This window comes from Hylobates moloch, unplaced genomic scaffold (genome assembly GCF_009828535.3).
Source record: "Hylobates moloch isolate HMO894 unplaced genomic scaffold, HMol_V3 SCAFFOLD_3, whole genome shotgun sequence".
NCBI classification, from domain to species: Eukaryota; Metazoa; Chordata; class Mammalia; order Primates; family Hylobatidae; genus Hylobates; species Hylobates moloch.
The window spans coordinates 6,309,285-6,322,062 of NW_026652278.1; the positions used below are offsets into that span (position 1 = coordinate 6,309,285).

A 12,778-nucleotide genomic window follows, 5' to 3' on the forward strand; every position below is an offset into this window, starting at 1 on the left:
ACCCTGGCATGGAGTTTCACCACCGGAACACATGATGGCATTTTAGGACGCACACAGGCTCACAGCAGGAGGTGTATGAGGTTTAATTTTTAAATAACCTCAGAAGAAATGGCTAAATACATTGAGTGTTGCCAGAGTAAACTGTGGCATGTAAATCTTGCCTCCATGGCCCAGGGGAGGTAGCTTCCTTCTAGATCTTCCATCGAGCACATCCCCAGCCTCAAGGGATCAGCCACCTCCTTCCTTTCTTCTTCCCCTCCCTAGTGGGAGATAGGCTGAGCGCCTGCCTCTCCTGCTGACCCTAGCCTAATACTAACCCACTGCACAGGTGGGCTGGTACTTGCCTCACCTGGACGGCCTAGGAGAGGAGAGGCCACAACCCTTTTTCCCAGTATCTGCAACCACAGAGTCCATGTGCAAGGAACAGAGCACTGTAGACTGAGACTCGAGGCTCCTGCTACCATCGCATGTTCTTCAGGGAGAAGGGGATTCCTTTTCTGACACATGCAGAAGGGGAAGGAAGGCCCAATGCACAGCCCAGAGCAGACAGAGGGAGGGTTCTGGCTCATTCTATAATCATTTCTGAGCCAATTATTGGTGCTGCCTCAAAGGCCCTGTTCTACAGACATCCAGATACAATGAAGGGTGCCCACCACTCAGGTGCCCACCAGTCACTCTACAAGTGTGCAACTGACTTCCAAGAAGCAGAAGTCCTGTAGTCCTGCATCTGCTCTTTCGATCTCTGACCCTCCAGCAGAAGATAAATGGAGAGGGGCTCAAAGCACGGGAAAACCTTGCTACCTTGGAAATAGCTTAGAGAGTTGGCAGCGTTTCCCACGTACCCTGAGAGGCAGTTAGTTATCTATAGCCACAGAGATCTGAGATGTGGCTGGCCTACTGGCTGTAAATGGTGTCATAGTCATGGCCCAGCCTCAGACAGACCAACTCCAACCTATAAACAGTCACAAGGAGGATGGCCTGCAACACTGTTTTCCTTGGAGACCACATGGGCATATGAGAACCAAGATACACAACTCTTAATTAAAACTGTGAAGACAGACCATCAAATAATGGCCTTTCCTAGAAGACAGCAAGAAAAGGAAACAAGAAAGAGGCATGAACTTTTCCATGTCATGATGTTAGTAACATGGCCTGTTTAGAAAACCTATCACTGGTGGACCCATTCCGTAGGAGCATTTTTATCAGCAAGTGAAAGTTGATTTAATTATGAATCAGGGCAGTTTTGCTGGAGCAGTGTCACCTGAAGATCAGAGCAGCTGCTCCCCACAGCAGCAAGTCTTTGATCTATAGAAACTCTATCACTAGCATATTTGCATGCACTGCATGTGCAGCCACTTTATTTACTGAAAGTAAACAACTCTGTGGTACAAAGATCAGAAAGAACATGCATTTCATGAACTGGCATAAAGTCATCATGCTACAGTGGATCCTATACATTTTGGTCAATGACAAGGTCATTTTAAGTTGCGCAAAAATTAACTTAAGGCAGACTGGTTTTGCAAATACCTTCGCAGTTTGGTATGACTATGTAAGGATTGCAGAGCATATTTTGCCCATTCAATAATGTGGTTTTTACTTCGTCTGCAGTAAACCCATAGCTAGTAATCAACTTTGAAAAAATACCAGGGTCACAGGAATATAAAAAGAAACCTAAAATTGCTGTAGCTGCCCCAAAGAGAAATGAACTTATAAAACCATTGGTGCACACACACACACGTTAGGATGATTTTCTGAAAGCAGGAAGGTTTATTAGCAAACAGTACAATTATAGACATTTTTTATGATGACTATATACAAAAGCCAGACACTGTCCATTTCAAACACAACATTTTTTTTTGCAAATGATTTTAAAATCATTTTTAAAACACATTCATACTTAAACTCTATTACAATGAACATCTCAAAATGAATGCTCATGCATGGGGATATAACATCTTTGTGAAAATATTTGGTTATGGGTCTTGGGAAAAAGGCACTATTCACTGGGAAACCAATTCTATTATACCATTTTCCAAATGAAGGAGCATGTCAGGCCCTTATCAATCACCCAGGCTCGGAGAAAGCACTGGGTTTTCATCAACAGCAAATTCCCCACCAAAGATGCTGTTGTCACAATAAAACACACCCTCCACCATCCCATCAATGTCGCCCTGAGATAGTGTTTAGATTGGAAACAAAATAACTTCCATCACTTGTGTATAGGGAGTCAGATGCTCCAGTGGTCACAAGAGTTAAGTGGAGAATCCAGGCAAAATCTTCCCCTTCCCTAAACCCACTTCTGTCAATGTTCAAAGGGAATTTTTCCTTGAATGAAGCCCACATTTTCATTTTCGTGAATTAGTAATTTCCAATCCCCTCGTGTGTATCCAGGCCATAGAAAAATCTTTAGGAGTCCTCACTCGATTACATTTTTAAAGGACCCATTAACAGAATGTAAATCTGATCATTTGAAAGAAGCAACAGCAGCGCGTATCGCAGGAGACGGAAATATTACTAATTTCACCAGCTCTCATCTCAGCCTGGAGTGCTTCTTACTCTAGGAAAAACACACACCCAATGGCTGGCCAGTCCACCTGCACACAACACAAGAGCACCTATCGCAGCCGTGGTCACCTGCTCAGACCCGTGTGTGATGAGGAAAAATGCTGCTTAATGCTGAGGGCTTAGAAAGCTTCTCAAAAAGGAAAGCTAAAATAAATCCTGAAGTCTGACTTAATATAAAAATAAGTATTTCACTCCATGTTTCTACAGCATCAGACTACATCAGAGTAAAGATAAAATGACCTTTTTGTTCTGTGGCAAGGTTACTGCAACGCTTCTGTCTCTGGGCACGTGCTAGGTGTTCACATGGTCTACAGTTCTGCAACTGCCAAATGGAGTTGTTTTGGTTTTTTCTTAAGGATGTAATACTTAGGATCATAGCACATTATTATCCTAGGCACGAGATGCATTCCAATCACCCATTTCAAATATAATCAACTAAAGCAAACAATATACAACTGACTGCAAAGTCGTGTTTTTGTAAAATCCCACAGATAGAGATAAAAGAAAAGCCTTATATTGCATATCCCAATTTATCTAATTAAGTGTGAAGTTCCCCAGTTTTCTATTCCTTACATAAATAGGGGGAAGCTGTCAGGGCATAATCACATTCCCAATGAATACCTTATTCCGATGGAAAGAGGCCACATTTCTAGTACTGTTGTTGACAACATCATGGAATAAATCGTTAAGTAAAGTATATCAATTTCAGAGTTCTTTTTAATCACTTTAATTTTTAAAAACTCATTTTCAGTGATTACTTAGAATTTTTAAGCTGATTCATAGTTATACAATTTCCACTATATTTATGCAAAAATGAGTAACACATAAAGGCTGAAATCTCTAAGATATAATGGAATGGTACAGCCTACCCAAAACAGACCTATGAACTATTTTCTGCTCTTTTCTTTTTCCACTCTAGAAGGTCCACTGATTAAGGTTTTGTCCATCTTGTCAGGGATGCTTTTTGCCTTGATCTTCCTCTAATCTAAATTCACACAGCAACAACAATGACTTTAAAAAGTTAATGCATAAATCTATATTTGATGCAAATTGGAAGAGCAAGGGCAGGCATCCTAAACAGGGTAGCATTTCACTCACACTGCTCTGTTGACTCCAGAGAGGGGGCTCGTGGCTGGTTGGGGATTACAAGGTCCCACTAAACAACTCGAATTTTCAGTGGCGAACACCCTTCTTGAAAACATCTTGATGTTGACATCACTCAGTAAATGATTATAGCTTATTCAGAATTTTTTTGAGAGTCCTTCCAAGACAGCTGCATTTTATAAAAGAAATTCCAAGGATTTTTTTTGCTTCTTTACAGATCTTAGAGATGGTGGAATTGGGAGGAGTCCGTTTAAGACCCTCTCTCCTCTTCCCACTTCGAAGCTTCTGTTTGGGAAGGTCAGGGCTGTGGAGGATGGTTCTGGAGGTGGGCAGTTTGTTCTACCTCTTCCGTTCCTGGACAGTGCTTAGACCCCTATGCCAAACGCTTGGAATCAATGTGGCTCCGGATAAGACCAAGCATGGGTCCTCGCTGTCACTCCCCCTTCTTAGAACACGCAAGGCTTCTTCCTGAGGAACTCCTCAGGGTTCCTTAGAACACAGGGGTTCTTCCAAGCTGGAGCATCCCAAGCCCTTCAGGAAATGGGCACCTAGCTTGTGGTCTGGCCCTTCCAGCAAGGAGATCCTAGAGTTGGACCATGGATACGACATGATAGAAAATAGAAAGGTGCTTATTTCCCTAACAGCTGTCTCCCTAAGCAGGACAGGGATCTAGGAGCAGCTCAGTCCTTTCGATGACTTCTGAAGTGGACCACGGCCATCAGCATCGTGTGCCTGTGTGTTATAGAAGGGACTGACAGCATACACGGGAACCAAATCCAGGCTTGAAACAAGTGCTGCCATGCTAGCTGTGGGATCTTGAACTGTTTCTTATCTGTCTGCAGGGCACTGTGAGAATTAAATGAGAATCTTCCTGTTCATTATATAGTGCCTAGCACGTAAATGCATGCTCAGTGAAGAGGTGCCATTATTGCTACCACACTTATGATTATGCCTGAGATAAGAGAATTTCTCAAAGACATCCTCCTGGACCACACGGTCTGAGAGGAGATACCATTCCCTGCAGGGTCTATTCCACCCTTTGATGAAGCTGCGAGCACATCTTATAATCTCTCCACATTCCCAGCTTCCCATCCAAACTTCATGAGCTTTTTCTGTGCCCTCTTCCCTCCAGTTTAACTGTTGGCCAGTGGGCTACAAGCCAAGTGAACACACACCTAGCATAAAGACCCTAAATAAGGCCAGGTATGGTGGCTCATGCCTGTAATCCCAGCACTTTGGGAGGCCGAGGCGGATGGATCACCTGAGGTTAGGAGTTTGAGACCAGCCTTGCCAACATCGTGAAACCCCGTCTGTACTAAAAAATACAAAAATTATCTTGAGTGTGGTGACGTGCACCTGTAATCCCAGCTTCTCGGGAGTCTGAGGCACAAGAATCACTTGAACCCAGGAGACAGAGGTTGCAGTGAGTCAAGATTGCACCACTGCACTCCAGCCTGGGTGACAGAGCAAGACTCTATCTCAGGGAAAAAAAAAAAAAAAAAAAAGACCCTAACTGGAGGCAGGATTGTGCCCCAACTAGAGACAGGACCACACCCCCTAACCAGAGACTGGACTGTGCCCCCCTGACCAGAAACAGGACCTCCTAATCGGATAGAGAGAGGACCAAGACCCACTAACCAGAGATAGGACCGTGTTTCCCTAAGCACAGGCAGAACCATGCTCCCCTAAACAGAGACAAAACAGTCTCATGAGGCCACCGGCCTCCACTTCCACCCTCTCCCTCATCTGCCACCACCCTTGCATGCCATCATGTCATCCCCAGCCTCTCTAAGTCCACCCACCCCAAGAGGGTCTTGACAGAACCACACTTGATTCAAGTTCAAGCCACATGCTGTTTGCTCTACATAAGGCCCTTTGCAGTTCCACTCCTGAGACTGTGCAGAGTGCACCTGCGGCACGACTCCAAAAAGACAGGAACGCCAGACGTCAGGGGTCAACGCCGGACATCAGGGGTCAACGCCAGACCTCAGGGACCAACAGGTGTCTCCTGGAGTCACCACAAATCCTTCTCAATGGGCTCAGTGCCCATTCCATATTAATGTGTTCCAAGACTATGAATAAGAATAATTATGATGGAGAATAAGAAAAGGCAGGCAAACTTACGTTTATGTAATAATGGAAAAGTCTACTGTAAATAAAGCCAATTGACATGGAAACATTTTATTTCCTGATTCATACATGTTGTAATCCAAACTTAAAAGTGTTTAAGTTTAAACTTTAAGTTTAAACACTTTAAAAAGGAAAATCTGAGTTTAAGTTTAAACACTTCAAAAAGGAAAATCTGAACCTCACATGTGCTGAAACTCTAAGACATGAGCTGTTTTACTGGATGGAAACTCACTAAGGCAGCATTTGTCCATCTGTGAGACCTGCCTGTGACTCACGCAAAACGGAGTCCTCTGTGGTGACACCAGACATAAAAACGCAAAGGACCCCAGTGCTCCGTTCTGACTATGCTGTCCAAGAAGACACACATCACCTCCCTGTCCACACCCCAGATATGCAGAAAGAACAACGGTCATGTACAAGAAAAGACCAGGGTGCCTCCTCTGATTCAAGTGAAAACTCCAGAAGGACGTTTTCTCCTTTCATTTCAAGTTATTTTTTGGAAAGGACCCACCAGGATGACTTAAATGATAACGTGTACTAAATATTTTAAACATCCAGTCTATCTTTGATGAGCATTCGGGTTGGTTCCAAGTCTTTGCTATTGTAAATAGTGCTGCAATAAACATACGTGTACGTGTGTCTGAATAAAGAAAACATGGCACATATACACCATGGAATACTATGCAGCCATAAAAAAAATAATGAGTTCATGTCCTTTGCAGGGACATGGATGAAGCTGGAAGCCATCATTCTCAGCAAACTAACACAGGACCAGAATACCAAACACCACATGTTCTCACTCATAAGTGGGAGCTGAACAATGAGAATACATGCACACAGGGAGGGGAACATCACACACTGGGGCCTGTTGGGGGTGGGGGGCAAATGGAGGGAGAGCATTAGGATAAATACCTAATGCATGCAGGGCTTAAAACCTAGATGATGGGTTGACAGGTGCAGCAAACCACCGTGGCATATGCATACCTATGTAAGAAACCTGTATGTTCTGCACATGTATCCCAGAAATTAGAGTTAAAGAAAAAAAAAAAAGAAATTATAACCCCTTGAACCTCAAAAAAAAAAAAAATTAAACGAGACCATTCATGCATTCTTTGCTGAAGGAAACAAACTTAAGGTAAGGAGGTGGGGAGGACAGCAGTGAACCCTGGGAAAAGGCACCATGATCAGAAACTTGATGAACTGTCTAAATTAGTAAAATATTCTTGAAAAAAATGAATAGGCTGCTGCCTAATTACTGTTTAAGAGAAACACCTACAATACATTAGAGCAGACAATAAAATAACTAAGGTGAAGTATCTCAATTACTTTTTAGGGTCCTTCATAAAATTTTATTAATGGCACCTTAAATGTCAACACTGTGGAGAAACTGCCAGAAGAATGAGGACTTAGCAGAAAATACACGTCTTTTGCTACAAGTAAGTAATGAGAAAACAAGAGCCAAACGTTTCTGTCTTTAAAGTTGGTTTGCTTAACCTTCAACTTTGACATTCATTTGGAAAATGAGAACATTTTATATACCAGGCTGTATCTCGACTGCTCACTACATTGCAATATAATAAGCTTATGTTCAAACAGCAGTTGCAGAAGGATGCTGTCAGCCCCAGTTAAATATCCAAACATATGTCACCAAGCACTTACGATGAGTTCGGAATCTCGTCCCATGGAAATGACGGTTCGGTTCACGGTCCGGAGAAGTTTCTCCATGATAATCTGGACGTGCCTCTGAGTCGGCCCCTGGGGAAGGACACACCAATGAACATCAACACCAGAGGAACATTAACAAGCAAGCCCCAGTGGTGGTCATTGAATCCATTTACCCTGTAAAGAGTCAATCGATTATAATCCTAAATGAGATGAAAAATGGCCCTTGTCAAAGGCAAAGCTCTCACAAAGAAAACTCAGCAGATTTTATTAATTATAGTCCATTAATGATAATTTGTTAAATATATAATCATAGTAATTTCATTTAAGCAAACTTTAAAAATAAAAGAAAATCTGTTTAAACAATATAATGTTTATGATCCCACCAATTAGTTTTCTAAAGATATTTGGCCATCTGTAAATGGAAGGCAGGCAGATAACACTCCTAGATGGTTCTGCATGTCAAATGCAAATAACTTAAACAGTCACATAGGATAGAATGTTTAAACAGCATTTAGCAAACTATCTAAAATTCACACTGCTGTGGCATTCAGTAAAAATTGACTCTTTTATTAGTGTGGGATGCGATTGTTGATTCTTCTTCATGAACTCTGAATCTGATTAAACACATGCTCTAGGCCCTTCCCAGTGTCACCACCTCCTCTGTGAGCTTTGGCCAAACAAGCTCTTACCCCAAGCTTTTCTCCAATAAAAACAGGGAAGAGCCTGAAGTGGGACCACTGGAGGCTGACCTTTGGGTGAAGGCTTCCAAGACTTCTCCAAAGGCGATGTCCCTGTAAGAGGTGAGGTTTCCAGCATCACAAAGAACAGATTTAATCAGATCTTTTTCTTCCAGATCACTAACCAGGCTCTGAGAGAATGAGCCAGTGCTACAGAGGAGTGGGTGGCCAGGTATATGGGCGTGGTGACTAGGAGGGATTTCCAAGGTCATGCAGGAAAAGGTCAGGGACAAGCCTCGTCTACTTAGAAATCCTGGCCACTCTGTCCAGAGCTAGGGGCAAGGACAGACAGAGCCCTGCTTTCACCTTTCCAGGCACACCTGGAAAATCAATAGCATCACATGTGTGCTCCAACACGAATGGTATGTTGGGAGTGAAAGGCACAGGGTCAGACTTTTCCATATGTGCTGGCACAAACTTGCTTTTAATTTTTTCTTTCATTTTCTAGAGACAGGGTCTCACTATCTTGCCCAGGCTGGTCTTAAACTCCTGGGCTCAAGCGATCCTCCTGCCTTGGCTTCCCAAAGCGCTGGGGTTACAGGCGTGAGCTACTGCACTGGGCCGGCACCAACTTCTGATTTTTAAAAAAAGTCCCTGAAAGAAGCATACAATCTAGAAATGCAAAAGGAATAGGGTAGGCCAGGTGCAGTGGCTCACACCTGTAATCCCAGCACTTTGGGAGGCCGAGGCGGGTAGATCACGAGGTCAGGAGTTTGAGACCAGCCTGGCCAACATAGTGAAACCCCGTCTCTACTAAAAATACAAAAAAATTAGCTAGGCATGGTGGCGGGCACCTATGATCCCAGCTACTTGGGAGGCTGAGGCAGGAGAATCGCTTGAACCCAGGAGGCAGAGGTTGCCGTGAGCTGAGATGGTGCCACTGCACTCTAGCCTGGGCGACAGTGTAAGACTCTGTCTCAAAAGAAAAAAAAAAAAAAGGAATAGGGTAGAGCTACAAAAGCAAAGCACTGACCTAGGGGAGGAGAGCCTGGGGGTAGGAAAAGAGCTGCTCTTCTCCTTACGACTCTCAGCATGCCTGGCTTTTTTTTTTTTTTTTTTTTTTTTTTTTGTGCATGTATTACTTTAATAAAAATAAGAAGAAAGAACGCAGGTAATTAGCCAACTTTAAGCATCAAAGCCTTTTTGTCTGACCTTAAGGATGAAAATTTAGGTCCTGAGAGGCATTTCGCTGAGAAGACACAGGAAATAAAAAAACAATTTTCAATGCAGAAGGATAAATGTTGTAATGTAATAATCACCATATATACATAAATAAAAATAATTTAAGGGTGAAACTCTACCAAGACAAAAGAGAGGCTAGACCTTAAAATCAAGGCCATTCATTTTTAAATGAATAAAGTTGTACTGCAAGGCAAATGGCAGGTTCAGGCAAATGGCAGGACGTCACGCACAGAGCCATCACTCACCACGTCCTTCCTGTACAGCACCTCCAGGATGTGGCTGAGCAACTGACAGCAGGCCTCCAGGTCCTCCTGTCTCTCCAGATGGTACTTGAGCTGATCGGTCATCATGGGAAGCAGGATCTCTCTGCAGTCTACACAGGACACAGCATTGCCAGTCAGTGTGAAACCCACCAAGATGCAACTCGTGTTGTTATAAGCTTGTCTGCCCTTTCAAGCAGTTTGCATTCACATTGTGCAACACATGAAACTGACATCTGGAGGGGGGTCAATTACTTCACTGTGAGAACATCATGTCTGCTGTTATTATAAATAATTCACACATAAACACACTTCCATGCATCTATGTGTGTATCCCAGGTAAATAGATAATAATTTGCAAACATGCATGATATATATAAACACACACACTTATATCCCATTATCCCATCGTGTGCACATAAATGCAGACATGAACACACATGGTTTTTTGTTTTGTTTTGTTTCTGAGACGGAGTCTTGCTCTGTCACCCAGGCTGGGGTGCAGTGGCGCGATCTCGGCTCACTGCAAGCTCCGCCTCCCAGGTTCACGCCATTCTCCTGCCTCAGCCTCCTGAGTAGCTGGGACTACAGGTGCCAGCCACCACACCCGGATAATTTTTTTTTTTATTTTTAGTAGACACAGTGTTTCACCATGTTAGCCACACATGGGTTTTTTAATGAATTTTCTCTAACTATAAATTCACTAATTTGCAACATTAAAAGAAATACTTCCTATAACACAAATTATTTGAATTGCAGCTTTTCTCATCTATTCCAAGGTGAGCCAAAGTATGGTTTCCTTCTCCTAGGTAGAAGATGCCAATCTTGGAGCGTGGCAATTTAAGGCACACAGAGTCCTTCTCAAGGCAGCTTCCTGGAGTGGGCTGAGGAGGAACAGGAAATGAAAAGCAGGAGCAGAGGCCCCGCTCTGGGATGCACGGCTATAAAATGAAGGGACGCCATGGTGTAAGGATCAGAGGCAAAGCAGGTTTGGGTTTCCATTTGTTCTTTCAACAGGAGCATAGGACGGATGTTCAGAAAATAAAAGAACAATAGGGAAAAAGACACAAATACAATTAAAGGTGAAATGTAATTCCTAATTGTCTCTTCCAGTTGGGAAATCCAACTTAACCGGAGCATCATCCGCTCTCCAGCATGGACTATCTATTTACAACACCAGTTCTGTGTTTTGACACTAGCCCAGCCATTCCTGTTTCCTTTAAATGCAGAGCACAAGAGGAGACAGCAGTGCTCTAAAACCTTAAATAGACTTAGCCGGTTTTCAGGATTTTATATTTTAAGACTTACAACATTAAAGATACATTAAAACATGTTTTGCATTAATGTTTCTTTTATATAAGAAAACTATAAGCATGCAACATTGGAATGGTTCCTCTAAGTACACAGAGCACACTTAGAACTTTCCCAAGAACTACGCTGTAATGAAGGACTGGGGAGGAGGCACAGAGAAACAAAGATTGAGAAGAAACACAAACCCCTCTACTCTCCTGTCTCCAGTGGATCACATGTGGGTGGCTCATGCCCAAGGCCTTCCCCAATTCCATTTTTTGTTGATTCGCCAGGAAAGGACTGATAGCAACTCCATTTTTCCAAGAAGTTTTGTCCAATTAATATAGGAAAATATGAATGTACCTGTTAATTTCACAATGCCAGTAGTCAATACTTAAGCAGAAGAAATGTATGACGTGCTAAGAGCTGCACATCTTCTGGAAAGAGGCCAGGTCAGCCTCGAAGGCTGTGGTGTCTGGAATCCCACAGGAGGTCAGTGAGGGAGAGCACAGTGCCAAGATGGGCTGCCATGTAGGAGACTGCCCTAGTGTTAGAGCCACCCGCGAACAAAGCCAGTCCAAGAGAAATGAACAAGAAAATGATCTCACAGGAGTGAATCCAGCCTGGAAATGCTAACACATGGGACACACTATTTCCACAAATATCCCCAAATCTCAATGCCTTTCCTGTAGAACCTCGAAGTTTACAAACTACATCCAACTTTAGTGACTCTTGAGCTGCTGACCTTAACCACAACACAGCATCCGATGTAGGGTTTACCTCCAAATGCTCTAGCCCAGCTGGCTGGAATGCTTCCTCAGCACACCCTTATCTGAGCCCAGCCCTGCCAGCACTCTTCCTCGTGGTGTCCACCACGATACCTCCCAAATGAGTCCTCTTGCCCTTTGGCTGGAAATACATCACACACTGTGCCAACCTCAACATGGGGAAAGCCCTGGGCCAACCCTGTCACTTGGTCAACCCTAGCACTGCCACCATTCTGGAAAACAAACTGAATTTCCAAGAAACCTCAGAGGGAGCAGTTAGAACCACTAAGACCTGAGCAGGTAATGATAGCCCCTGACAATGTCACTAAGGAAAAAAATGACTACATAAGCTTAGAAGCCATCTTCCGAAGCAAGCTTAAGACAGACCCAAGATAGGGAAAAGGTCTAATGGACCAGCCAGTACAGGCTGGAAGGAGGGTGTGTCCATAAGTGATTCCAGAAAATCAGAGGAACATAGCACTGGGCTCAGAAACAGCAGAGCTGGCCCTGTAGGCTCTGGTACCCAGATGTCCTGGCCTAAATTCATCCCTCACCACACCATTTATCTGTCATGCTGGGTAGGCAGTTGTGGTCTGTGCTATTCTCAGAGCTAATTGAGTGTGCTGGTCTCATTTGTTACAATTACTCTGGGGAGAAGGAAGAGGTGTCTGTCTGTTCATCTTTGGCTGGGGGATGCTACTAACCATCTTTGGTTACCTGGTGGGAATGTTCACCATCCACCCTACCTGGAGGACTGTGCTACCTTCCTTCACCTGTTTGCTATCCAGCCTCTCTTGATGAGAAACAACAAAATGTTTAGAAATGTCACTGTCATTTTGTCCCATAGAAAGACATTTCATTCACTAAGCCCCCAAGAAGATTTAAAAAAAAATTGTTACAACCATCCTGATAGACCAGAATCCAACTGCACCTCAGCCTTCATGACCCAGCCATCCATGGCCAGTCAAGATCAAGTGGGGAGGTGGGGCGATGTCTACTTTAACTGTCGAGACAAAATGAGATGATGCTTGAGGAAGGACTTTGTAAAAAGCCACCCAACATGCCTCAGTGAGAGGTC

At 43.5% G+C, this 12,778-nt stretch overlaps 1 protein-coding gene across 2 annotated transcripts in view; it reads right to left on the reverse strand.

Moving 5' to 3' along the window:
• Positions 1–12,778, reverse strand: part of DOCK1 (dedicator of cytokinesis 1) — a 546,602-nt gene that overhangs the window by 318,196 nt on the left and 215,628 nt on the right. For both annotated transcript variants that reach the window (XM_032175218.3, XM_032175209.2), the window contains exons 26-27: positions 9,629–9,756; positions 7,459–7,554 (exon numbers count right to left, since the gene is read on the reverse strand). In XM_032175218.3, coding sequence (XP_032031109.1) covers positions 7,459–7,554; positions 9,629–9,756 — 224 coding nt within the window. The remainder of the gene's footprint in view (positions 1–7,458; positions 7,555–9,628; positions 9,757–12,778) is intronic.